The 25,987-nt window shown below is 52.4% G+C and overlaps 1 protein-coding gene across 4 annotated transcripts; it reads right to left on the bottom strand.

The window, feature by feature from the left end:
* Window positions 1-500: 500 nt before the first annotated feature.
* Window positions 501-25,344, bottom strand: FPGS (folylpolyglutamate synthase). 4 transcript variants are annotated; one of them, XM_032257350.1, is made up of 16 exons: window positions 25,251-25,344; window positions 24,924-25,143; window positions 10,190-10,318; window positions 10,051-10,104; window positions 9,901-9,965; window positions 6,959-7,073; window positions 6,760-6,837; window positions 6,564-6,625; window positions 6,360-6,462; window positions 5,677-5,754; window positions 5,310-5,457; window positions 5,135-5,224; window positions 4,207-4,357; window positions 3,964-4,039; window positions 3,062-3,128; window positions 501-1,387 (listed from the first exon to the last, which is right to left on the bottom strand). In XM_032257350.1, the coding sequence occupies exons 2-16, from the start codon at window positions 25,038-25,040 to the stop codon at window positions 981-983; spliced, it is 1,740 nt and encodes a 579-aa protein (XP_032113241.1). In that variant the 5' UTR covers window positions 25,041-25,143; window positions 25,251-25,344; the 3' UTR covers window positions 501-980. The 4 variants fall into 4 exon arrangements, with proteins under 4 accessions (XP_032113241.1, XP_032113240.1, XP_032113243.1 ...); XM_032257349.1 differs by lacking the exons at window positions 24,924-25,143; window positions 25,251-25,344 and adding an exon at window positions 11,540-11,747; XM_032257352.1 differs by lacking the exons at window positions 24,924-25,143; window positions 25,251-25,344 and adding an exon at window positions 11,333-11,484.
* Window positions 25,345-25,987: the final 643 nt, after the last annotated feature.

Raw genomic sequence — 25,987 nt, 5'->3', positions numbered from 1 at the left:
TGAACAGTATCAGCAGCCAAGGCATAGCAGGTTTCGATTCAGTCAGTTGCCCTCAGCCTATCCCTCGGCAGCACACCACGGGACTAAGGCTGCAAGAAAGGAAACCCCAGGAAGCCCCAGCCACACTCACTCTGGGGTTCTGAACACAGGCCCTTGACTGCTGTGAGTTCAAATCCTGAACCTGCCACTTGTGGGCTTGTGATAGTAGGCACATGCTTCCTGAGGCCAGTCACAGATTCCTCGCCTGTCAAGTGGATATAATTCACATCGTAAGATGGGTCTACAGAAAGCACTGCCTGGCATATAGTCAACAGGCATCAGTCCAGTCTTCTGATGTCACAGACGGGCCACCTGAGGTGCACAGGGAGGGAGGGACTTGTTCCCGGCCACGCAGCCACCCTCCCTCTACACAGCACAGGTCCCTGACCACCTGCAGCCCTTCTCTCCCTGCCTCTGCTGAGGGAGAAGGGGGTCAAGTGTCAGTCGAAGGCTTTGCCATTTTTTTTTAAAAAACAAAGGCTTTAATTCACTTCAGCCACTCTCTGTCCCAGGCTGTCCCAGGCAGAGGCCCTCTCCCTTCCCAGAAGGCACTGGGAGGAGGAAATCTACCACCCAGCACCCAGCAGGACCTGGGGCCTGGCCAGCAGCACACACAATAAGCTGGGCCTGAGCCAGAAGGCGGCGGGGTGTGGGGGAAGACAACCTGAGTGGCCAGGCCACTGGAACAGTGAGAGACCTGGGGAGCCCCCAACTCAGCCGTCCACCATCTCAGCCAGAAGGAAGGGGAAGGAGGAGAGGCCAAGGCACAGAGCCTCAAAACGGAGGACATCCTCTCCCGGCCTCCCATCCCAGAGCCCTGGTCCCTAGGCCAGTCTAGACAGAACCAGGAAAGCAGAGGCACAAAAGGCACCTAGTATGTGAGTTCATGGGGAGAATGCAGGCAGCTGTGGGGGGCTCCCACCTCCAACCCTGGGCCTTGACTACTGGGACAGTGCAGGCTCTAGCAGCTTCAGGACACCACCCACCAGGTGCAGGCTGCCAGTGACCAGCACGTGGACGGCAGCAGCCTCATGGAGTACACTAGCCCCACTGCATGCCACAGGGTGGGTAAGGAGGCTCTTTGGGGAACTGGGTGGCTGGAAGACGGGATCTCGACCTTGGCTGATCCATTGCAAGGCATGTGAAATGCAGCTGAAGACAAGGGAGCTGGTGCTGCTGTGGGGTGGGTGGGGCGCCAGCAGCAGGGATGCAGGCCCAGCAAGCTCCGGGCTGGGGGCGCTCCAGAGGGCCGGGCTGGCCTGCTCCTCATCCAGGTAGTTCCAGTGCTGCTGGTGTTCCAGGCAGCGGAGCAACACCTGGTCCAGTGTCACTGTGAAGTTCTGTTGGTCTGTGGGGCAGAGACAGGCGTGTCACTGAAGGGGAGGAGTAGGGGACAGGGCTGGAGAAGGGGCGGGTGGGCCATGAGCACCTGCTTAGTGCCCAGCCCTTTACATGTGTCAGGCCAGCAGTCTGCTAGGGGTCTTCTCTATAGACACAATGAAGAAACAGAGGCTCAGAAAGGTTCAGTGACTTGCCCAAGGTCACGAAGCAGAGCCAGACGGTCCAGCTCCAAAGCTTTTGCCTACCAGGCACCATTTCCCCACCCTGGCCTCACTGTCTCTATCTATAAAATGGACATCGAACTGGACGCTATCACCAAGTGGGCACAGGTATTTCTGAGGATGCTAGTTAAAAATGCAGATTCCTACCTCAAAACCTAAGTACAATTTAAAAAATTAAATATATGGAAAAAAAACGCAGATTCCAGAAGTCTCCCCAGCTAGACTGATGTGGGGACTGGAGATCTTTTTTTTTTTTTTAGACAGGGTCCAGGGTCTTGCTCTGTCACCCAGGCTGCCGTGCAGCGGTGCAATCATGGCCCACTGCAGCCTCCACCTTCCAGGATCAAGCAATCCTTCCACTTTAGCCTCCTGAGTAGCTAGGACCACAGGTACGTACAACCACACCTGGCTAATTCTATTTTTTGTAGAGATGAGGTCTGGCTTTTAACTCCTGGGCTCAAACAATCCTCCTGCCAAAGTGCTGGGATTACAGGTATGAGGCACCATGTCCAGCCTGGGATCTGCATTTTTTGCACTATTTCAAACTTTTTTAACCCGATACATAGTAAAAAACACATTTTACACAGCAACTCAGTACTCACTCACTTATACATACGCCTGGAACAGAACAGTTTTCACCAAACAGGACCTACCCTTACTTCATGCAATGCACACTGGTATTTTCTATTCTACTCTATTTCATATAAAATAAAAAATGCTGGCTGGGCACAGTGGCTCACATCTGTAATCCCAGCACTTTGGGAGGATGAGGCAGGCGGATCACTGAGGCACAGGAGTTTGACACCAGCCTGGCCAACATGGCAAAACCCCATCTCTACTAAAAATATAAAATTTAGCTGAGCATGTTGGCACATGCCTGTAATCCCAGCTCTTTGGGAGGCTGATACATGAGAATCATTTGAACCCAGGAGGCAGGGGTTGCAGTGAGCTGAGATCATGCCATTACACTCCAGCCTAGGTGACAGAGTAAGACTCTGTCCCAAAAACTAAATCAAGTAGCCAGGTGCAGTGGCTCACACCTGTAGTCCCAGTACTTTGGGAGGCCAAGGTAGGCAGATCATGAGGTCAAGAGATTGAGAATATCCTGGCCAACATGGTGAAACCCCATCTCTACTAAAAATACAAAAAAATTAGCCAGGCGTGGTGGTGTGTGCCCATAGTCCCAGCTGCTCGGGAGGCTGAGGCAGGAGAATTGCTTGAAACCAGAAAACGGAAGTTGCAGTGAACCAGGATTGCACTACTGCACTCCAGCCTGGCTATAAAGCGAGACTCTGTCTCAAAAAAAATTTAAACCAAGTATACTTTGGTGTATAAGTGCATAAGAAACTAAAGCGTGCTGATACAATCAAACAAATTCATCTCCTACCCCAAAACTCCAGTTTGGAAGCTACCTCAGGGCCCCCAGCCCCTCCCCAGGGACCATGCCTATCACCTCTCACCTGCGTTGCCTGTGGATGACACCTCTGTCAGGTTGGGGCAGAAGACGGCATAGTCGAACTGGCAGGGCTAGAAGGCCGAGAGAAAGACTTGGTGTCAGACCCCTGAAAGGATGTCTCCCGACTTCCACATGGCCCCTGAGCCCATATCTCTGGAGATGCAGCCTCCCTCACAACTAGAATCATTCTGTATGAACCCAGCCAAGGTACTTCAGTGCCCCGCCCCCATCTGCCTCAGCATACCCAGCCTGGCCTGTGGGCTGGGCAGTGAAGCCCCAGCCTACTATACAGTTGGGGGAACAGAGGCCACAGGTCAAGGGGACTTGCTTAAGGTCACTCAGATAGTGAGGGGGACCCAAATCCAGGCTGGGAAAAGGCTGTGAGTACATAGGAGAGGTTCTGGATACAGCCTCAGCCTCCTGGTCTGTGAAATGGGAGATGATACCTAGAGGCCACTTCAGCCCTGACAGCTTGGGGCAGCCTCAGTTTCCCCAAGCAGAGAAAGGCCCAGTGACTCCTTCAACCAAACTTGAGAAGCAGGTACTCTTAGCAGCCACCTCATTTTATGGAAAGGCAAACTGAGGCTCAGGGAAATGCCACCTCTCATCCAGGGTGATATGCTAGTGGCTAAAGGGGCATGATAAGTGAGTCCAGAGCCTGACCTTTAGCACGAGGTGGCCCTCCTCTTAAGCCTGGACTTGAGTCTGGACACACGGGAGAATGAGTAATGGCCTGTGACTGGACTCCCCGTGGCCCTGCAGAGCCTGGCGGAAGCAGCACATGCACCTTGTCACATCTAGTCCCCAATACAACTGAAAGGAAAGGAGTTGACACCCTCCAGGGTCACAACGCCAGACCCAGGGCTTCAGGACTGCCTGCCGCCCAACCCCAAGTCGGCTCCTTACCTGCAGCAGCTTCAGTAGGACCGCCGAGTCCCGATCCCCAGTGGTGTTGAAGAGCAAGACTCGAACCTCGGTCCCACTGAGCCAGAGGCGAGGAGCTGGGTCAGAGAACACCCCCCACTGCCCCACCCCGGTCCTCCCACCGGCCCACCCCCGCCCCCGCCCACAACCCCGCCCTTCCATGTGGGCTCGCCCCTCCCCTCCCCCTGGGCCGGCCCAGGCCCCGCCTCCGGCCCCGCCCCTCACCTGCTCTGCCTCTCGCGGCTCTGCAGCGCCTGGCGGAACCAACGGACGCAGGCCTGCACGCTGCTGGGGGTGTGCGCGCCGTCCAGGTACCAGGTGAGGGGCCCGCGCCGCAGCACCTGCGTCCGGCCCAGCCACTCCGTGTTTCGAAGCCCTGGGGGAGGGCAGCAAGGCAGTCCTTCAGGCCCTCTCCCACTCCGGTCCTCAACTCCGCACACACACTCCTGAGCCCGCTCTCCCCGACCCCACAGGCTGCGCCCGCCCTCTGAGCACTCTGAGGACCCCGGCAGCCCGGGAGCTTCTTACTAGCACCAGTCACACTGGCTTGGGCTTTTCGGCTGCCTCATCTGGTGGAATCTTCCAGGCAACCCTGAGAGAGGCTGCTATCATGTATGATTCCCGTTTGACAGCCCGAGAGCCCTTGGCTGGAGCCGGGACGTGATCCGAGGTCTGCCTGTCTCCAGGACCTTGTCACTTGCCCCTGACACCAGGCACGGCACACAGTGGGCCCACCATTTGCTGAAGGGGTTTAACAGCATGAGCACCTGCTGGGTGCCGAAAGCTTTGGGGGAGATGACTGGATCACCGTCCTCCGGGACCTCAGGGTCTGATGACAATGACAGTGACAGTGACAGCAGCTACCACTGGCTGGCACTTTATCCCACATTGGCCAGGCTCTGGACTTAGCACCTTGGTGATGTCACCTCAACAAATCCCCACCACAGCCCTTGGCAATGGCTCCCATCATCATCACATTTGGCAGATGAGAAGATAGGCTTAGAAAGAGATCATGATGAACTCAAGGCCTGGGAGGTTTGCTGACTTCAGAGTCCTTTCTCTTAGGCACCACTTCAAACTGTCTCTATCTCCCAAACAGAAAACAAACAAACAAAAAATCTGAAAGGGCGCTGGGCAAGAAGGTCTGACTCACCAAGCCGCATGTGGGATGTGGGCTGGAACACGGGTGCCAGGGGCAGCTGCCACAGGAGGCCTGGCCTGGATGCCTTCAGCTCCCCAGCATCTGCAGGGTGTGTGTGACCGTGTGCCCAGGAAGCTCCACAGGTAGGCAGGCTCCACAGGTCCCGCCTACCTGCCTGCCCACTCACCATGGTGGTTCTGCCACTGCAGCCAGCAGTGGGCCAGCTGCAAGGCCAAGGCGGCATTGGACCGCTGGTGCTCCCCCTCCAGGCCCAAGGTCAGCGGCAGCCCCCCTTCCTCCAGGGCCTCCAGCGGTGGACACAGGTAGAGAGGACACTGGGGGAGACAGGCAGGAAGGTCAGCAGAGGCCCTCCCCTCCCCCAGCCACCAAGCCCTGCTCCCAGAACTGAGATGTGTTCCAGCTGGCCCGGCAGCTGGCCCAGCTTCCTCGCTACACAGATGAGCAAACTGAGGCCCCAAAGGACAGAGTGTCTCCTCAAACAGGAGGGACACACACCCCCGCCACCGCCGCTGCCCCATTCCAATCAGACTCACTGAGATCTGCTGGGCTCGGTCCCTCAGCACTGCCAAGGGACCTTCAGGCTGCAGCACAGTGAAGGCAGGGACACCTTGCTGTAGAGGGAACGAGGAGAGAGAAAGGGCTGCTGGGCATCTTCCACACTCCTATCTGGCCCCACATCCCTCGGTCTGGGCTACCACTGCCTCTCATCCCTCATGTTTCTGGGGTTTTTTTTGTTGTTACTTTGTTTTTTTGAGACACAGTCTCACTCTCACCAGGCTAGAATGCAGTGGCACGATCTCAGCTCACTGCAACGTCTGCCTCCTGGGTTGGAGCAATTCTCCTGCCTCAGTCTTCCCAGTAGCTGCAACTACAGGCGCACACCACCACTCCTGGCTAATTTTTGTGTTTTTAGTAGAGATGGAGTTTCACCATGTTGGCCAGGCTGATCTCAAACTCCTGACCTCATGTGATCCTCCTGCCTTGGCCTCCCAAAGTACTGGGATTACAAGCATAAGCCACCATGCCCAGCTATCCCTCATGTTTCAATGGGGAAACAGGCTGGAGAGGAGGCTCAACTCGTTCCAGTCACACAGCAAAGCCAGTATGAGAAAGCAGACCCCACTGATGCCCAGGACCTTGTCCTGAATGGCCATGCCCCAGCCATGCCCCAGCCTTGCCTCTTTGGGCTTAGTGAGGCCCCAGTCTGCCTGGTCACCTTAAAGATGCCCCCTTTCTGCCATGCGATCTTCTCCACCGTGTCCCCCAGGAGGCTGGTGTGGTCGATGCCAAGAGAGGAGACTCCGCACACCACAGGCTTCCTGCAGTAGAGGAAAAGGCCATGAGGGCCTTGTCCTGAGCCACCAGGTGGCAGGTGAGGCTGTCCTGGCTGCCACCCCTTGCCCCGAGCAACTGCGCTCACCTGATGATGTTGGTGCAGTCATAAGCCCCACCAATGCCCACCTCCACCACTGCCAGGTCCACCTGCCAAAGATCAGAGGGCACAGCAGGGGATATGAGGGTGCCCAGAGGCTGGATGGAAGCAGGGAGCCCCCAGGGCTGCTGAGGTTCCTGTTCCCAAGACCTCAGATGCAGGGTTCTAGGGAGAGGGCACACACCTTCTCTTGGAGGAAGACGTGGAAGGCCATGAGTGTCAGGAAGCGGAAGTAGGGGGGCATGGAGACACAGCTGCCGTCCTGTGGCACAGGGACATGTCAGAGCCCAGAGCCCCTGCAGCCCCTCCTCTGGGGAGACGGGGTGCTGGAACAGGTACCACCCCCAACCCCGCCCACCCACCAGCCCTCCTGCACGGGGCACCTTGGTCTCCTCCAGCCGTTGGTAGAGGCGCCAGAAGTACTTGGTGAAGAGGTCAGGACTGATGGGCTGCCCATTGATGCGGATCCGCTCCCGAACCTGCACCAGGTGGGGAGAGCTGCCGGGACAGCTGGGGTCGTCAGGACTCCCTTCCCGAGCGTCCTGGCTTTCCCCCACCCTGCAGGGGCTGATGCCACTGGCCTCTGTGCCTCACCTCTCCTGTGTCCCTTGGTCTGTTCCTGGTGTCCCATCCCCCCTGGACTATCTGTAGACCCCCAGTCCTCGCCCTCTTCTATCTCCAGGCCTCTGCATCTGGCTCACCCTGCTCACCACACAGGTCTCAACTAAGACAGCCCCTCCTCACCCAGGCTGGCCTCGCACATTCTATGGGCTTCAACAGTCCCATACCAATCAGTCACTCTCCTGACATCTGCCCCACAATACCATCTGTCTTACAGCTCTCAGAGACAAAGCCCGCCAGCAATGTTCAAGCTGCAGTCCTGGGCTGGCCCTCAGGGCCACATGGGCCCAAGATAAAGGTTAGGGTTTTCACCCCAAAAATGATTTTATTTTTAATTTTTATTTATTTTTATTTTTGTAACCACTGGTCACTAGTAACATCTAATATTTATTTATTTTTGAGACAGGGTCTTGCTCTGTCGCCCAGGCTGGAGTGTAGTCATGAGATCTCAGCTCACTGCCACCTCCGCCTCCTGGGTTCAAGCAATTCTCGTGCCTTGGCCTTCCAAGTAGCTGGGATTACAGGTGTGCGCCACTATGCCTGGCTGATTATTTTTGTATTTTCAGTAGAGACAGGGTTATACCATGCTAGGCAGGCTGGTCTTGAACTCCTGACCTCAGGTGATCCGCCCAACTCGGCCTCCCAAAGTGCTGGGATTACAGGCGCTTGTGAGCCACTGTGCCCCGCCAATTTTTTTGTATTTTTAGTAGAGAGAGGGTTTCGCCATGTTGGCCAGGCTGGTCTTGAACTCCTGGCCTCAAATGATCTGCCCACCTCGGCTTGCCAAAGTGCTGGGATTACAGCACTGAGCCTGGCCCAAAAAATGATTTTAGAAGACAGGTTGGTGCCTTATGTTTCAACCCTCAAAGACCCTCAAGTATTAAGTCCTCCTCTCTATCTCTTTAGTTTGATCAAGAACTATTTAGGGAAAACATATTGGTCTGAAATGACCTTAGGCATCTGATTTCAGATGTTCCTGGTGTTGGGCTCAGGAGAGACGTGAGGCACAAGAAGAGTGATCCCAGTTTTTTTTTTTTTTTTTTTTTTGGAGACAGAGTCTCACTCTATCACCAGGCTGGAGTGCAGTGACGAGATCCCGGCTCACTGCAACTTCTGTTTTCCAGTTTCAAGCAATTCTCCTGCCTCAGCCTCCCGAGTAGCTGGGACTACAGGAACACACCACCATACCTGGCTAATTTTTTTTTGTATTTTTAGTAGAGACGGGGTTTCACCATGTTGGCCAGGATGGTCTCGATCTCTTAACCTCGTGATCTGCCCACCTCGGCCTCCCAAAGTGCTGGGATTACAGGCGTGAGCCACTGCTCCCGGCCTGAGTGATCCCGGTTCTACCAGGCCATCCTCTTGTGAGAGTCTAGACAAGTGAGACCAAGAAGGGGCGCTGCCTCCAGAGCAAAACCACAGCAGAGACCCGCATAGCAGAAGGGATCCTATCTGCAACCAATCTGGGAGGCCCTAACCCACATGGCACAAGCCACCCTGATCGTGTAAGCCCTTGCAAGGCAGTTTTCTGCTCCTTAGCCCAGAGACATAGTAACTAATAAATATCTCTATGTGACTTTAAACTTATATATGGACTTAAAAAAATTTTTTTTTCATTTAATGTTTTTTATAGAGATGAAGTCTCACGATGTTGCCCAGGCTGGTTTCAAACTCCTAAGCTCCAGTGATCCTCCCACCTCGGCCTCCCAAAGTGCTAGGATTACAGTTGTCAGCCACCACACTCAACCTGGACTTTAAGTTATTAAAGACACATCTGACTATTCTAGCTATGTAATTTTGTTTTGTTCAGTTTTTTGAGACAGCGATTTGCTCTGTTGCCCAGGCTGAAGCGCAATGGCGTGATCACGGCTAACTGCAGTCTTCACCTTCCCCGGCTCGGGTGATCCTCCCATGTCAGCCGCCCAAAGTGCTGGGATTATAGGCATGAGCCACCACACCCGACCTCCTGCTACATTTTTAGTTTATACATTCAAGTTGCTGCCCGTTCCCCAATGTTTTTCATTATGAAAATTAAGGCCAAGGACAGTGGCTCACACCTGTGATACCAGCACTTTGGGAGGCTAAGGTGGGCAGATCACTTGAGGTCAGGAGTTTGAGATCAGCCTGGCCGATATGGTAAAACCCCGTCTCTATTAAAATTACAAAAATTAGCTGGGTGTGGTGGCAGGCACCTGTAATCCCAGCTACTTGGGAGGCTGAGGCAGGAGAATTGCTTTGAACCCAGGAGGCAGAAATTGCCGTGAGCCGAGATCGGCCACTGCACTCCAGCCTGAGTGACAGAGCAAGACTCTGACTGAAAAAAAAAAAAAAAAAATTAGCCAGGTATGGTGGCGGGCACCTGTAATCCCAGCTACTCAGGAGGCTGAGGTGTGAGAATCGTTTGAACCCAGGAGGCAGAGGCTGCAGTGAGTCAAAATTGTGCCACTGTACTCCAACCTGAGCGATAGAGCAAGACTCAGTCTTGAAAAAAAAAAAAAGAAAAAAAATTAAAGGTTGCCATAAATGTGGACCAATGTGGTAAGTGCTAACTGAATTTTTATTGAATGAATAAACATTGGGCACAGAGATATGCAGCTGAGCTGATCTCCTGGGGGTGACTCTGGTCCTGAAGCACTGGCTGGTTCGATAGCCCCCCCCAGGGTCCATTGGGACAGAGACACCACATCCCTCCATAACCCAGTACCTAAAGAATCCCGTCTTCAGGCCATAGCTTCGGAGGATACATTCAGTGAAGGCACAGGTGGAGCCCTTGAAAGAAAAAGGGATTGTCTGGGCAGGCTCTACCCTGCCAGCCCACTAAGTGGACCCACTACCCCGGGGTCCTGCCCCTCACCTTCCCCTTCGTCCCAGTGACGTGGATGATGTTCAGCCGGTCCAGGTCTTCCACCTGGGACAGACAAATGAGGTCCCCACCTCAGCTATGGAAATCACAGATGGGGGTGGGAGGTGGTCACAGGCCCTCTCTACCTTACCTGCAGCCCGCTTCGTGCCAGGTACAGTTCCATGGCTTCCAGCTGTGTCTGGGGGTCACCCCGCTGGCGCTTCGCCTGCTCCAGATAGCTGGCATTGGTCTGCAGGGTATTGAGCATGCGCACGGCATCCTGGCAACCACAGTGCCCGGGTAGCAGGTTAAGGTTCACTCAGGGCCCAAAGGCACAGAAACAGCCATCAGGCCAGTGGCCAAGCCAGGGCAACAGGGGCAGTACCAGGCCTGCCCTGCCAGTCCTGTTACCCTAGCCCATAGGTTAAGCAACAGAAAGAGAGCATGGCAACTTTCCAGCTCTGGCAAAAAGGGATGGAGCCTAGGGCAGTTCGGCCCCACCCAGGGAGTGCCACACAAAGAAGGTGGCATGACTAACGGGCTAGCCTTGATTCCTGTCCAGACTCCCTCGGCTTCACTCCTAGGCCTTTGCCCTCATTCCCTTCAATGGGGTCCATTGCTCTCTGCCAGGGTGGGGCCAGAACTACAGAAGGTTGGGGTATTCAAATTCTGGAATTCCCTGAGGCTTCAACCCAACCCTCAGGACTCAGGTTCCACATTCCAACCCACAGAAGAGCAACCAGATGAGGAAGAGGGGGCTCAGAGGGAGGAGGGATGTGCCAGGGGTCACTCCGCCAGGAAGGCAGGTAGGTACAGCTTCAGGAGGGCTCACAATGGAGGTGGGAGTTGGGGTGCTATTTCCTTCCCCTCAGGCCTCATATTCCGTATCTCCCGCCCTCAGGACCTCACAGCTGGTTGGGGGCCCCACTATCATCAAACCAGTGCCACCCGCCTGAGTGGCAACAGATTCTGGTCTAGGGCAACTGGCTCTTGGCATAGCGCCCACAGACATTGTCTGTTTCCCGGGTTCTTGGGCCCTCCACTACCCCTGATTCCTGCCTGTAATTCCAGGCAATTAGATCCCCAATCTTCTGAATTCTTGAGACCCCACACTCCATCTATACTCCTGGATCTTTCAAGCTTGAATTTCTGAGTCTCTTATCTCCCCCCTTTCCCCACTCCCACTGCAGGTTCAGACTCCAAGATCACTGAACTCCAGAACCACCGCTGAGCCTCTGGGCTTCTGGATCCTAGCTCCAGTGCCCCTTTCCACTCTCCAACCCGGGGCCCCTACAGTCTCCGAATTCCCAGATCAGGCGGCCCGGGCCCAACTTCCTGGTCCCTGTCCCCACCCCCAGACTCCAGACTCCAGGATGTTCCGCCCCCCGAGTCCCCCAGTCCGGGGCTCCCGGTACGCTCTCCGTCAGCGGAGCCCGGATGTTCTGCGGCTCAGCGCAGGCCCACGTGTTGTCGCACTCCTGCCCGCTGGCCCGCCTGATACCTGGTACTCCATGCTGGGCTCCTGTGGCACCGGCCACGCGCTCAAGCCCCGCCGCGCCGCGACCTGGGTCGTTACACTGCGCGCAGAAGCCGCCGCCAGAAACAGAGCAGCGCCCAGGTGGCTCCGCGCCGGCGACATAGTCCCTGCGACACCCCCGGCAGCGCGCTAGGCCCAGGCTGGAGACGCCCAGCCCCGCCCCCTGCCAATCCGCGCAGTGCTGCCTCACCCCGCCCCGCCCCTCCCACCACCAATCAGCGCCGCCCCAAACTCCCGCCTCCTCGCCCCTTTGCACCAATGAAAAGCCACGCCTCACATGTGCACCATACTGGTGAGGGGCAGGCCCAGGACCCTGTTTGTGAGTGGCACGCTCCGGGACGTCCCCTCCCTTAGCGGGCACCCACTCCTTTCCTCAACGTCCTCCCATGGGACACCCACAGCGTGTCCCAAACTAGCCAGTCCCAGTTAGCAGTCCTCAGTCTCTGCTCCGAGCTGGGATAGGATGACAGAAGTGTAGACACCTGGTGGAGGTCATCGCATCCCGGCCCCAGAAAGTCCCTGGAGACAGCACGCAGCGGGGATTTGGCTTCTGCCTTTACGAATCTGACAGCCAAATCCCAGGCATGGACACTCCTGGGGCCCCTAACCAGCCCTGAGGAGACTGGGAAGGCTTCCTGGAAAAGCAACATCCCGACTGAGGCCTGCGAGATGGGGGAGTCGGGGAGTCGGGGAGGTGACAGGGTGGGGAAAGAGGTTTCCAGGCCAATGGAGGGAACCATGTGTGAAAAGCAAGAGATTGGAGAGAGAATGAGGCGTCTGTGGCTTCCAGAGTGCAGGAGGCCAGATCCACCCGGTCTTATAGACAGAAAAGGAATTTGGATGACAATAAATGGGTTTTTGTTTTGTTTTTGTTTGAGACAAGATCTTGCTCTGTCGCCCAGGCTAGAGTGCAGTAGCACGACCTCAGTCTCCTGGGTCTTCAGCCTCCTGGCTAGCTAGGACTACATGCATGCACCACGATGACCGGGTAATTTTTAAACTTTTTGTAGAGACAAGGTTTCACTATGGCTTCCAGGCTGGCCTTGAACTCCTGGGCTCAAGCAATCCTCCTGCCTCTACCTGCCAAAGTGCTGGGATTAGAAGTGTGAACTACCGACTGGCCTTGACAATAAATGGTGTTAAGGACAGATGACATGATTCCATTTACACTTTGGAAACGCCTACCAGCTGGTACTGTGTAGAGGATGGATTTGAGGGCCACCTGGGAATGGTGGGGCAGTAATCCTTCCTTTCTGTGAGAGAGGAGGGTAGCTATTTGTCATCCTGGAGTTTTCAGAGCTTTTTCCCATCTATTATCTTCTTGGCCCCAACTGCTAGCATTAAAAAGTTGCATGTGAAATCCTTTTGATAGCTGAGGCCCAGAACTGGGGAGCAGGAAACTGCAAACAACCCACTAGGGAACATCACTCCGATAAAAGACAGTCCTTCAGATGATTAATGGAGTTTTAGTACCTCCTTCCCCTCTCCCTCTTCCCAGCATTGGGAGTAAATATTTATGAGAAATTGTCTGATTTCGAAATAAGCAACTGATGTTTTGGGAAGAATCCATCATTGGCTGGACTTCTGCTCTTCACACACTGCTGGGGTGCCCCCCCCCCCCCCCCCCCCACCCCAAGGGAGATAGAGAAGTTTTTTCCTCTCTTGGTTTCCTTATTTTTTAGTCAGGGAAACTTTCTCTATGCATATGCATGTATATAGTTTAATGACTGCATAAAAATAATCATGAAGCCAGGCACAGTGGCTCACGCCTGTAATCCCAGCACTTTGGGAGGCCAAGGCAGGCAGATCACGTGGTCAGGAGTTCGAGACCAGCCTGACCAATATGGTGAAACCTCGTCTCTACTAAAAATATAAAAATTGGGCCGGTGTGGTGGCAGGAGCCTGTAATCCCAGCTACTTGAGAGGCTAAGGCAGGAGAATCGCTTGAACTCAGGAGGCAGAGATTGCAGTGAGCTAAGATCGCTCAACTGGACTCCAGCCTGGGTGACAGAGCAAGACCTGTCTTGAAAAAAAGTAATAATGAAGCTTTAAATATTTTTATTTTGCTTACTTCCTTCCCCCCTCCCCCCATACACAAACGCTTCCTCCTCTGGCAGTCCTGTTGACAGCTATGTGTCCCATAGTTTCTATGCTCATGAAACCAGACACATGTAGACATCTATACGGTCTTGCCAATGCATGTGACAATAGTTTTTGGATCTTGGCTTTTCAAAACAATTTTTTTTTTTTTGAGACGGAGTCTCATTGTGTCCTTCAGGCTGGAGTGCAGCGGGGGCACAATCAGAGCTCACTGCAGTCTTAAACTCCTGCCCTCAAGCAATGCTCTCAATCAGGCCTACCAAAGTCCTGGGAACACAGGCATGAGTTACCAAGCCTGGCTGCAACTTAACTTTTTTTTTTTTTTTTTTTTTTTTGAGACGGAGTTTCAGGTCTCGTTCGCCGCCGGAGCGCAATGGCGCGACATCGGCTCACCGCAACCTCCGCCTCCTGGGTTCAGGCAATTCTCCTGCCTCAGCCTCCTGAGTAGCTGGGATTACAGGCACACGCCACCATGCCCAGCTGAATTTTTGTATTTTTTTTTTAGTAGAGACGGGGTTTCACCATGTTGACCAGGATGGTCTCGATCTCTTGACCTCGTGATCCACCCGCCTCGGCCTCCCAAAGTGCTGGGATTACAGGCGTGAGCCACCGCGCCCGGCGCAACTTAACTTTCTTACTCAATAACAAGCTTATTATTTTCTAAGACATTTACTTAGCAAACACTTTCTCCTTTTTTTTGAGATGGGATCTCTCTCTGTCGCCCAGGTTGGAGTACAGTGGCACCATCTTGGCTCACTGCAACCTCCGCCTCACGGATTCAAGAGATTCTCCTGCCTCAGCCTTCGGATTAGTTGGGATTACAGGGGCCCGCCACCACGCCTAGCTAATTTTTGTATTTTTAGTAGAGACAGGGTTTCACCATGTTGGTCAGGATGGTCTCAACTTCTGACCTTGTGATCCGCCCGCCTCCGCCTACCAAAGTGCTGGAATTATAGGCGTGAGCCACGGTGCGCAGCCAGAGTCCTTATCCCTAGCCTCTGGGCCTCCTTCCCTGTCTCCCCAGGGACACTGCTAATTCAGAATCTTTAATGGCTGTGTGGCCTTCCTGGGAGAATCCTGCTTTCACCTGTGGACTCCTGACCTAGTGATCCACCAGCCTCGGCCTCCCAAAGTCTTGGGAATACAGGCGTGAGCCACCGTGCCCAGCCAGAGTCCTTATTCCTAGCCTCTGCGCCTCCTTCCCTCAGTGTCTCCCTAGGGACACTGCTAATTCAGCATGTTTAATGGCTGTGTGGCCTTCCCGGGAGCATCCTGCATTCACCTGTGGACTCCTGACCTTGTGATCCATCCGCCTCAGCCTCCCAAAGAAGTGCTGGGATTACAGGCGTGAGCCACCTCGCCCAGCCAGAGTCCTTATTCCTAGCTTCTGCGCCTCCTTCCCTGTCTCCCCAGAGATACTGCTAATTCAGCGTCTTTAATGGCTGCATGGCCTTCCCCGGAGCATCCTGCATTCGCCTGTGGAATGGCATTCATTCTGCCTTCAGTGTTTTGCTGCTATGGATATATGTGTACATCGAAGGGCTTGATTTCTATGAGTTGGATTGCATGGAGGGGTTGGGTTGGGTCCAGGGATGTTTGCAATCCTTTTCCCCAATGCTGCTGTCACCTTGGCATCCCAGCAGCTCTGTGTGTGACGGAAGCACCCCTCTCCCAGGATACTTGAACCCGGGAGGCAAAGGATGCAGTGAGCCAAGATCACGCCACTGCACTCCAGCCTGAGTGACAGAGCAAGGCTTCATCTTAAAAAAATAATAATGAAGCTTTAAATATTTTTACTTTGCTTACTTCTCTCCCCTCCCCGCATACACCACAAACACTTCCTCCTCTGGCAGTCCTGTTGACAGCTAAGTATGTGTCCCATAGTTTCTATGCTTGTGAAACCAGACACACGTGGACATCTATAGGGTCTTGCCAATGCAGGTGACAATAGGTTTTGCATCTTAGCGTTTCAAAACAAATTTGTTTTTTGATGTGGAGTCTCACCCTGTCATTCAGGCTGGAGTGCAGTGGCGTGATATTGGCTCACTGCAACCTCCGCCTCCCAGGTTCAAGCGATTCTCCTGCCTCAGCCTCCTGAGTAGCTGAGACTATAGGCGTGTGCCACCACGCCTGGCTGTTTTTTGTATTTTTAGTAGAGACAGGGTTTCACCGTGTTAGCCAGGATAGTCTCCATGGTCTTGATCTCCTGACCTCGTGATCTGCCTGCCTCCGCCTCCCAAAGTGCTGGGATTACAGGCATAAGCCACCGCCCCCCGGCCAAAAATTTTTGTTTTTAGAGACAGGGTTCCAATCTATAACTCAAACTGGAGTGCAGCAGCACGATCTGAGCTCACTGCAGCCTTAAACTCCTGCCCTCAAGCAATGCTCTCACCCGGGCCTACCGCAGTGCTGGTATCACAGGCATGAGTCACCAAGCCTGGCTCCAACTGAACTTTCTTATTCAATAACAAGCTTATTATTTTCTAAGACATTTACTTAGCAAACACTTTTTTGTGTGTGTGAGATATCTCTTTGTTGCTCAGGCTGGAGTGCAGTGGCGCCATCTTGGCTCACTGCAACCTCCACCTCCCAAGTAGCTGGGACTACAGGTATGTGCCACCACACTTGGCTAATTTTTGTATCTTTAGTAGAAATTGGGTTTTGCCATGTTGAGCAGGCTGGTCTTGAAGTCCTGACCTCAGGTGATCCACCTACCTCTGCCTTCCAAAGGGCTGGGATTACAGGCAGGAGCCACCATGCCCAGCCAGAGTCCTTATTCCTAGCCTCTGGGCCTCCTTCCCTGTCTCCCTAGGGACACTGCTAATTCAGCATCTTTAATGGCTGTGTGGCCTTCCCGGGAGCATCCTGCATTCACCTGTGGACTCCTGACCTCGTGATCCACCCGCCTCCGCCTCCCAAAGTCTTGGGAATACAGGCATGAGCCACCTCGCCCAGCCRAAGTCCTTATCCTTAGCCTCTGCACCTCCTTCCCTGTCTCCCAGGGACACTGCTAATTCAGCATTTTTAATGGCTGTGTGGCCTTCCCAGCAGCATCCTGCATTCGCCTGTGGAATGGGATTCATTCTGCCTTCAGTGTTTTGCTGCTATGGATATGTGTGTACATCAAAGGACTTGATTTCTGTGAGTTGGATTGCATGGAGGGGTCGGGTTGGGTCCAGGGATGTTTGCAATCCTTTTCCCCAATGCTGCTGTCACCTTGGCATCCCAGCAGCTCTGTGTGATGAAGCACCCCTCTCCCAGGATGCCCCAGACCACAGAATGCAGAGAGCCATCTCAGTGTTACTTTCATTCCCCTGCTGCAGTGACCTTGGGCATCTTCCCAGGCATTTATTTCAGTGAGCTGCCTCACCCATCTTTGGACCATTTTTCTAATGTTTGATCAGCTTTTTCATGTCAGTTATAATAGCCCTTTGTGGGCTGGGTGCAATGGCTCACCCGTGTAATTCTAGCACTTTGGGAGACTGAAGCTGGAAGATCGCTTGAAGCCTGGAGTTCTAGATCAGCCTGGGCAGCATGGTGAAACTCCCATCTCTACAAAAACAAAAATCACTGGGCATGCTGGTACACATCTCTAGTCCCAGCCACTAAGAGGGTGAGGCAGGAGGACCTTTTTTTTTATGGTCTCACTCTGTTGCCCAGGCTGAAGTGCAGTGGTGCAATCTCGGCTCACTGCAGCATCTACCTCCTGGGTTCAAGCGATTCTCCTGCCTCAGCCTCTGGGGTAGCTGAGATTACAGGCGCCTGCCACCATGCCCAGCTAATTTTTGTATTTTTAGTAGCGACCGGGTTTCACCATTTTGGGCAGGCTGGTCTTGAACTCCTGACCTCAGGTGATCCACCTGCCTCGGCCTCCCAAAGTGCCGGGATTACAGGCGTGAGCTACTGCGCCTGGCCAAGGAGGATCATTTGAGTCCAGGAGTTCAAGGCTGAAGTGAGCTACAATAGCGCCACTATACTCCAGCCCGGGAGACACAGCGAGACCCCCCCTCTTTTTAAATAAATCAATCAGGCCGGGCGCGGTGGCTCACGCCTGTAATCCTAGCACTTTGGGAGGCCAAGGTGGGTGGATCACCTGAGGTCAGGAGTTCAAGACCAGCCTGGCCATGATGGTGAAACCCCATCTTAAAAAAATAAATAAAATAAATAAATAAATGTTCAAAAAGCTAAAAAAAAAAAGCATTTTGTGTATATCACAGATATTATTCCTCAGTTTCTTTCCTCTGTAGAGCAAGTATTTTTTCCAGATCTAGTATTGGTGGTCTCTGTAAAAGGTGGCGCAGGTGCTCTAGCCATTCCTCCAAGAATAAGACCCCAGAGCCGGACTCCCTCCTCCAGTGTAAGGTAGAAAGCTTGTCCACATTGCTGAATCTTTTTTTTTTTTTTTTTTTTGGAGGAATAGTCTCCCTCTATCCTCCAGGCTGAAGTGCAGTGGCGAGATCTTGGCTCACTGCAACCTTTGCCTCCCAGGTTCAAGTGATTCTCCTGCCTCAGCCTCCTGAGCAGCTGGGATTACAGGCATGACACCACCACGCCCGGCTAATTTTTGTATTTTTAGTAGAGATGGAGTTTTGCCTTGTTGACCAGGCTGGTCTTGAACTCCTGACCTCAGGTGATCTGCCCACTTTGACCTCCCAGAACGCTGGGAAGTGCTGGGATTACAGGTGCGAACCATCATACCTGGCCACACATTGCTGAATCTTATCTGACTTTCTTTCTCTTTGCCCTCAGCAAAGAAGTTGGATCACTTCTTCCCTGTGGCCTGTTATAGGCCTTCTCTAGAAGGAGACAGTTCTTGACAATTATGATAATCTGACTCATTGAGCTACGGACCTCAGCTGCAGTTAGAAATAGATTTGCAGACATGGAGAACAAGGAACAGCAATGAAAGCCCTGAGGATCCCCCCCCACCCCACCGTACATGGTACCAGTATAGGAAACACTAAGTGGTGGTCAGGGCCTTGGGCAAGTCCTGGTCCCTTGGGCATCTGTTTACTCTAAAGTCTCTGAGGACAATTTTTCCCCCACTGCATTCCTAGAGGATCTAAGCACAATTTTCATAGTAACACAGGGAAATTTGTAAGCCTCAAATTTAAGGGAGAGAAGTGGGGTAAAATAGAGCTCTTTTCCTTATTAAAACTTTTCCTTACAACTGGATGTGCTGGCTCATGCCTGTAATCCCAGCACTTTGGGAGGCCCAGGCAGGAGGATCACTTGAGCCTAGGAGTTCGAGGCCAGCCTGGGCAACATAGTGAGACTGTCTCTTCAAAAAATACAAAACTTAGGTGCGCACCTGTGGTCCCAGCTACTCAGGAGGCTGAGGTAGGAGGATCACCTGAGCCCGGGAGTTTGAGGCTACAGTGAGCCATGATCATGGCATTGCACTCTAGACTGGGTGACAGAGTGTCACTGTCTCAAAAAAAAAAAAAAAAGTGGGGCCGGGCACGGTGGCTCATGCCTGTAATCCTAGCACTTTGGGAGGCCAAGGTGGGTGGATCACCTGAGGTCAGGAGTTCAAGACCAGCCTGGCCATCATGGTGAAACCCCATCTTAAAAAAAGAAAAAGAATGAGAAAAAAAAAAGTGGGGGAACCCTTTTTCTTATGTTTTCATTTTAAATTCTGATTTTTTTTTTTGATATCATATCATTCAAATGGCTAAAAGATTGGCTGGGCACAGTGGTTCACACCTGTAATCACAGCACTTTGGGAGGCCGAGGTGGGCAGATCACTTGAGGTAAGGAGTTCAAGGCCAGCCTGGGCAACATGGTGAAACCCTGTGTCTCCTAAAAAATACAAAAATTATCCAAGCTTGGTGATGTGCGCCTGTAATCCCAGCTATTTAGGAAGCTGCGGCACAAGAATCACTTGAACCTGGGAGGCAGAAGATTGCACCACCTCACTGCAGCCTGGGCAAAAGAGCAAGACTATCTCCAAACAAACAAACAAACAAACAAAAAACAACAAATCGTTAACAGGTCAAAACAGTGTACAGCAAAACGTCTCCTGCCCTGGGAGCCCAGATTCCAGCACCTTACTAATCCTCCTTCCTCAAAGCAGTCAATGTTATCAGTTTCTTATCTTTCCAGAGATAGGTTATACATTTACAAGCAAATACAAATATATGTTGCTTTCCCTTTTATACCCATAGATAGCAGCAGACTGTGAGGCAAGCCTGCCTAGTACTTTCTCCATGCCCCTTTTAATCCAGGGCCTATTCTGGGCTGTGTCAGTATATAAGGGCCGCTCCGTTGGCTAATTTGTTTTGAAGCTGCCTAGTACTCCATGGTGTGGAAGTATTACTGTGTATTTGGCCAGTTGCCTACTGATGGACATTTGGGTGGTTTCCAATATTTTGCTATCACAAGCAGTGGATAACATTTTACCTTCATCATTTCCTCCTTGTGTGGCACATCCCATGGATAAATTCCAAGAAATGCAATTGCTGGGTCAAAGGTGACCTGCATTTGACATTTTTTTCCAAGACCGAGTCTCATTCTGTCACCCAGGCAGAGTACAGCGGTATGATCTCGGCTCACTACAACCTCCGCCTTCCAGGCTCAAGCAATTCTTCTGCCTCAGCCTCCCAAGTAGCTGAGATTACAGGTGCACCCCACCACGCCCGGCTAATTTTTGTATTTTTAGTAGAAATGGGGTTTCACCATGTTGGCCAGGCTGGTCTCAAACTCCTGACCTCAGGATCCACCCACCTCCGCCTCCCAAAATGTTGGGATTACAGGTGTGTGCCACCACACCTGGCCAACATTTTTATACATATGGTCACATTGTCCCCCAGAGGGGTGATACAAGTTTCCCCCACTTCAGCAGGGCATAAGCCAGCATTTCCTCACATCTTCAGCAACACAGCCAGCTTTGATCCCTGCCAATCATATGGTAGATTCTCCAAGTAGTTACATTTGCATTTATTTTATTATTAAGGAGACTGAGCACTTCTTTTTGTGTTTAACAGCCATTTGTGGCTGGGCATGGTGGCTCATGCCTGTAATCTCAGCACTTTGGGAGGCCAAGGTGGGTGGAAAAGGTTCAAGATCAGCCAACGTGGTGAAACCCCGTCTCTATTAAATATACAAAAGTTAACTGGGTGTGGTGGCACCTGCCTATAATCCCAGTTACTTGGGAGGCTGAGGCACGAGAATTGTTTGAACCTGGGAGGTGGAGGCTGCAGAGAACCAAGATCATGCCACTGCACTCCAGCGTGGGGGACAGAGCAAAATTCCATCTTAAAAAAAAAAAAAAAAAAAAAAAAAGTTGGCCAGGCAGGGTGGCTCATGCCTGTAACCCAGCTCTTTGGGAGGCCAAGGTGGGTGGATCACGAGGTCAGGAGTTCAAGACCAGCCTGACCAACATGGTGAAGCTCCCATCTCTACTAAGAATACAAAAATTAACTGGGCATGGTAGCCCATGCCTGTAATCTGTGGGTAACTCCCCATATGGGCACCGAGAAATGAGAAGCTAAGCAGAACCCTGGCACAGTTAGGACTTGAGGAATATCTCACTTTATAGTGTTACTACTCAGCTATTTCCTTTTATATAATCCTTTACATAATCATATATTTATAGAAATAGGGCTTGAGGAATCCCTTTACATAATCCTCTATATATAATCATTAATAGTTGATAGTATGAATGCCTAAAGAATATTTCCCTACATATATACTTATATCTTAGTTCATAATCAGAGGAATGCCTAGAGTGGACACAGTACAGAGCATGAATTAAGGAATAAGCAGCTTATAATCAGAGAAATGCCTGGAGCAGATACAGTGCAGAGCATGAATTAAGGAATAAGCAGCTTGTAATCGGAGAAATGCCTGGAGCAGATACAGTGCAGAGCATGAATTAAGGGAAAACAGTTATACCAGGACAAGAATCCATGGCCGAGGCGGCAGCGTTCAGTATGGTAAAGATACCTACTGTATGGCAGGCTTGGGGCGAGAGCCACTCCTCCTGATAAAAGAGTTGTAGGACCTTGCTCCAGTTCTAGTGGAAGGCTGCCCTCAGAATGGCAACCCACCTTGGTGACTGTGAACTTTATCAGCTCTTGCTACTGTGCTGCTTGAAAAGTATCTTCCCATAGAACCCATTGGAAGCTGCCAGAAGGTGGCGGTAACCTTGACAACTCTGTCACTGCTATGTGACTTAAAGCATTCTCCTATAAATCTTCTTAGAAGTAGTTTGCCCATAGATAGAAGTATTGCACACTGCACCCTCTTCACTGTGTACAGTCCACCTTCAAGCCTCGGTGACCTTATGGGGGTGGACCCCTTACTACACAGCCCTTGCCTTCATGGGAACGGGCCTCTTGCTGCACACTGTCCACCTCCTGGCCTAGGTGACCTAATGGGGGTGGACCTTATGTTTTATTGCTCACAACTCTCTCACTATCCTTAAAGATGATTTCACTCACTGCCCTGCCCCCTAACCTACACACAGTAAATACTCATGCTTCTAGATGTTTGGGGCCTCGCCTGACTCCGCTTGTAGGTGGCGTGGCCCCCTGAGCCCAGCTGCGTTTTCTTTGTACTTCTGTGTCCTGTCTCTTTATTTCTCAGATCCTGTGCCTCAGCACAGCATAAGGCTCACCCCACGACCCTGTGGGGCACTCAGCCCTACAGTAATCCCAGCTGCTCAGGAGGGCGAGGCAGGAGAATCGCTTGAACCCAGAAGGTGGAGTTTGCAGTGAGCCCAGATTGAGCCACTGCACTTCAGCCTGGGCAAGAGAGCAAGACCGTCTCCAAAAAAAAGCTGTGTGTTTCCTTTATAGCCCACTCATCTCCTTTGTGGCTTTTTATTTTAAAAGCCACAAATATTTATAGAAACAACTAGAGGAAAGTGTAAAGGGAAAAATCCAAGGCATCTTCATCATACACCTGGAGAGGGAACTGCAGCTGGCCTTTTGGTGTCTGAGATGGCATTGCGTTCTCTCTCTCCAAGAACAACAGAAACACAGCCATTGTCGGAGAAGAGAAAACAAAGGGAGAAGGGGAACCAGTAAATGGGCCGGCACCCACTCATGCTGGAAGATCTGCAGGTGCCCGTGGAGGGAAGGAGGGGCTGGGGTAGGAGCTGGCTGAGGAACTCTGCCATAACCCCACCTTCCCACAGGGAAACGATGTCATTCATTCATTTATTCACTGGGGAGAAATTATCTCTGCCAGACTCTGGGCTAGATGCTGGGGTTACCGTGAGGAACAGAAGACAAGGTACTGCTCACAGAGCACCCAGTCCTGGGGGCGAGAGGGCAGCAAAGAAAGAAATTCAAAAAGGAATATACGGATTTACAAACCCTGGTCGGGTCACAGAGGGAACCCACTGTGGAATGGCAGGTTGAGGTTGAGAGAGAGCAGAGACAGCTGGGGCCTCACAGTGGGTCAGGTCTTTCTAAACTCAGCTCTGCCTGGGTTACTACACTCCTGCCCCGTCATGCATTTGGGATTAAAAGCCCACAAGTTCACTGCGGCTGGTCCCTGCCTGCCTCCAGACTCATCCCGCACGCAAAGATACAGTCCCTGCCAGCTGGCAAGGACTTCAGCAATTGGCCTTGGCCTCTCCCACCTGCAAGCTTTTGCTCACAATGTTTGCCTCTGCTGAAACACCCTTGCCTTCTGTTTGTCCTCGTTCCTTCTTTTTGGGTGGGTTGTTTTTTGTTAATATTTATTAAGCACTTGTCTGGGAGGAGTGGCTCACACCTGTCATCCCAGCACTTTGGGAACCCAAAGTGGGTGGATCGCTTGAGGCCAGGAGTTTGAGAGCAGCCTGGCCAACATGGTGAAACAATTAGCTAGGTGTGGTGGCACACTCCTGTGGTCCCACTACGTAGGGGGCTGAGGCAGGAGAATCCCTTGAACCAGGGAGGCGGAGACTGTAGTGAGCCGAGATTGCACCGCTGCACTCCAGCCTGGGCAAGTGAGCAACAGAGTTAAGATGCTGTCTCAAAACAAATAAACATTTATTAAGCACTTATCCCTGCATTTGGCACCTGAAATCTCATGGAAATTGTGTGAAATAGAGATGATCTCTATTTTACAGGTGGAAAAATGGAGGCTCAACTCACCCAGGGTGATACAGCAGGCACGTGGATGCGGCAGAGCCAACTCAAACCCCGACTACTGACTTTAATGTTGGTCCTTGCACCTCACCGCCACTTGTCTGGCCATCTCCACTGTCGAAGTGCTGTGTGACCATGAGTAAGTCACCTCCCCTCTCTGATCCTATCTGACCTTCGGTCTCCTCTTTAGGAGGAGGAGGATTTTTTTTTTTTTTTTTTTTTTGAGATGTAGTCTCACTCTGTTGCCCAGGCTGGAGTGCAGGGGCCTGATCTTGGCTCACTGCAACCTCCACATCCCGGGTTCAGGAGATTTTCCTGCCTCATCCTCCAGAGTAGCTAGGATTACAGACATGTGCCACCATGCCTGGCTAATTTTTTTTTCTTCTTTTGAGACGTAGTCTTACTCTGTCGCCCATGCTGGAGTGCAGTGGTGCAATCTAGGCTCTGCAACTTCTGCCTCCCAACTTCAAGCAATTCTCCTGCCTCAGCCTCCCTAGTAGCTGGGATTACATATCAAGAACGAGCTCGGTCGAGAGACCCCCACCCAGGCAGCACCGAAGGCATTTGAGAGGCAGACACCCAGATAGCACAACAGCCTGGAATCCCGTGGGGCTGACAGCTCTCCAGGCTGACGGCTCGGAGCAGATTCTCATCCACTTTTTTATTTGCTCTAAACAGGTGATTCCTGTTAATACACAGGTGGGCTACATTTACACATAACTCAAGAATCTACCAAGTAGGCAGCTGTTACCCGCCTACCACTAATTACAAACTAAAAGATATCCTCCACTGAGGAGCCATGAGGGCAGGGTAAACTTAATGTTTCTCAACAACTACAGACGTCCATCATTGAGCCCAGCTAATTTTTTATTTTTAGTAGAGATGGGGTTTCGCCATCTTGGCCAGGCTGCTCTCAAACTCCTAATCTTTTGATCCACCCGCCTCAGCCTCCCAAAGTGCTAGGATTACAGGTGTGAGCCACCATGTCCGGCCTTCTTAGCAATTTTCAGAGAAAAAAAAAGTGGAATTTTTTTCGATTTATTCTCACCTTCCAAGCATGCTGGGTACTGAGCCCTGTGAGGGAGGGGCTGGCAGCATTACCCCCAAGAAACTGAGGCTTAGAGAGTCAAGGTCACCTGCCCGAGGTCACCAGGTTCTCCTACCTGAAAGGAGGCAGTTTTCACTGAGGAAGAATGTCTGGATGCGCCCTCCATGGTTCCTTCCCACCAGAACTTCTCAGCCATTGGCAGGGAGGCAGCCAGGAACCTGGCACTTTTCATCCCTCGGTTTCCCGCTTCCTTTCTGGGTAGGACATGAAGTGACGCACAAGTCACCTCTGACAAGCCAGCTTTGGCCAGGATTTAGCTGGAGCCGTGAGGCTTGCTGAATCAGAGAACAGTGACTTGTGGAGACGCCAAGGCCTCCCCTCCCCTGCCGGGACTGGGGGCCGAAGCTCTGGCCTCTCCAGTGTGCAGGGAGAAACGTTTTACCTGATAGGTTCCTGCCTTCATCCTAGGATCACCCCAGGGATTTCTCAGCCTCTGTGGCAGGTTTCTGGAGGGGGGCGTGGGACTGGTCAGAACTTCACCTCGAGTTAAATAACAACTGGGTGGAGGTTAAAGGTAAGCAGGCAGGCGCAGGCAGGCGCAGGCAGGCGCAGGCAGGCGCAGGCAGGCGCAGGCAGGCGCAGGCAGGCGCAGGCAGGCGCAGGCAGGCGCAGGCAGGCGCAGGCAGGCGGAAGGGGAGGGGACTAACGATTGGGAGGGGGCTATGCTTGCGAAGCTTCCAGACCTTGGGGCTGGCTTTATCTGGCCTCTTCCAGGTCTCCTTATCCCAGCCCACCCTCCTTACAGTTAGGGCCCGTTTTGCCTTTGCCCTGCCAGGGCGAGATCCTAGCTGGGAGAGGGGTACACAAAGAACAGCATGGACATGGGACGCCCTTGACTTATGGAGGAAGAGGCGTTTCACCAAATCGCTTGGTCAAAAAGAAGCCAGGGAGCTGGGTGTGGCAGCGTGCGTCTTAATCCCAGCTATTCTGGAAGCTGAGGCAGGAGAATTGCTCGACCCCACGAGGTGGAGGTTGCAGTGACCCAAGATCTCATCACTGCAATCCACCCTGGGAGACAGCCAGACTCTGTCTCAAAAAATAATAAATTAAAACTCTATTGAGGTGAAGGGTTAATCTGTAACATATTTAATTGATTTCCTCAGCCCTTTTTGGCTGTTT

This window comes from Sapajus apella, unplaced genomic scaffold, assembly GCF_009761245.1.
Source record: "Sapajus apella isolate SASKATOON/1434 unplaced genomic scaffold, GSC_monkey_1.0 scaffold97, whole genome shotgun sequence".
Lineage (NCBI taxonomy): Eukaryota > Metazoa > Chordata > Mammalia > Primates > Cebidae > Sapajus > Sapajus apella.
This window is presented reverse-complemented; position numbering and strand designations above follow the sequence as displayed.

What these genes read in the sequence shown, in the direction of transcription:
- FPGS (XM_032257349.1), bottom strand. Translation starts at nt 11,677, where the DNA reads ATGTCGCCGGCGCGGAGCCACCTGGGCGCTGCTCTGTTTCTGGCGGCG. An exon ending in CACATCCCACATGCGGCTTG is followed by an intron (nt 4,358 to 5,134) that starts GTGAGTCAGACC and finishes GCCCTCCCCCAG; the next exon opens with GGCTTCGAAACACGGAGTGG. An exon ending in TCCTACTGAAGCTGCTGCAG is followed by an intron (nt 3,129 to 3,963) that starts GTAAGGAGCCGA and finishes TCGGCCTTCTAG; the next exon opens with CCCTGCCAGTTCGACTATGC.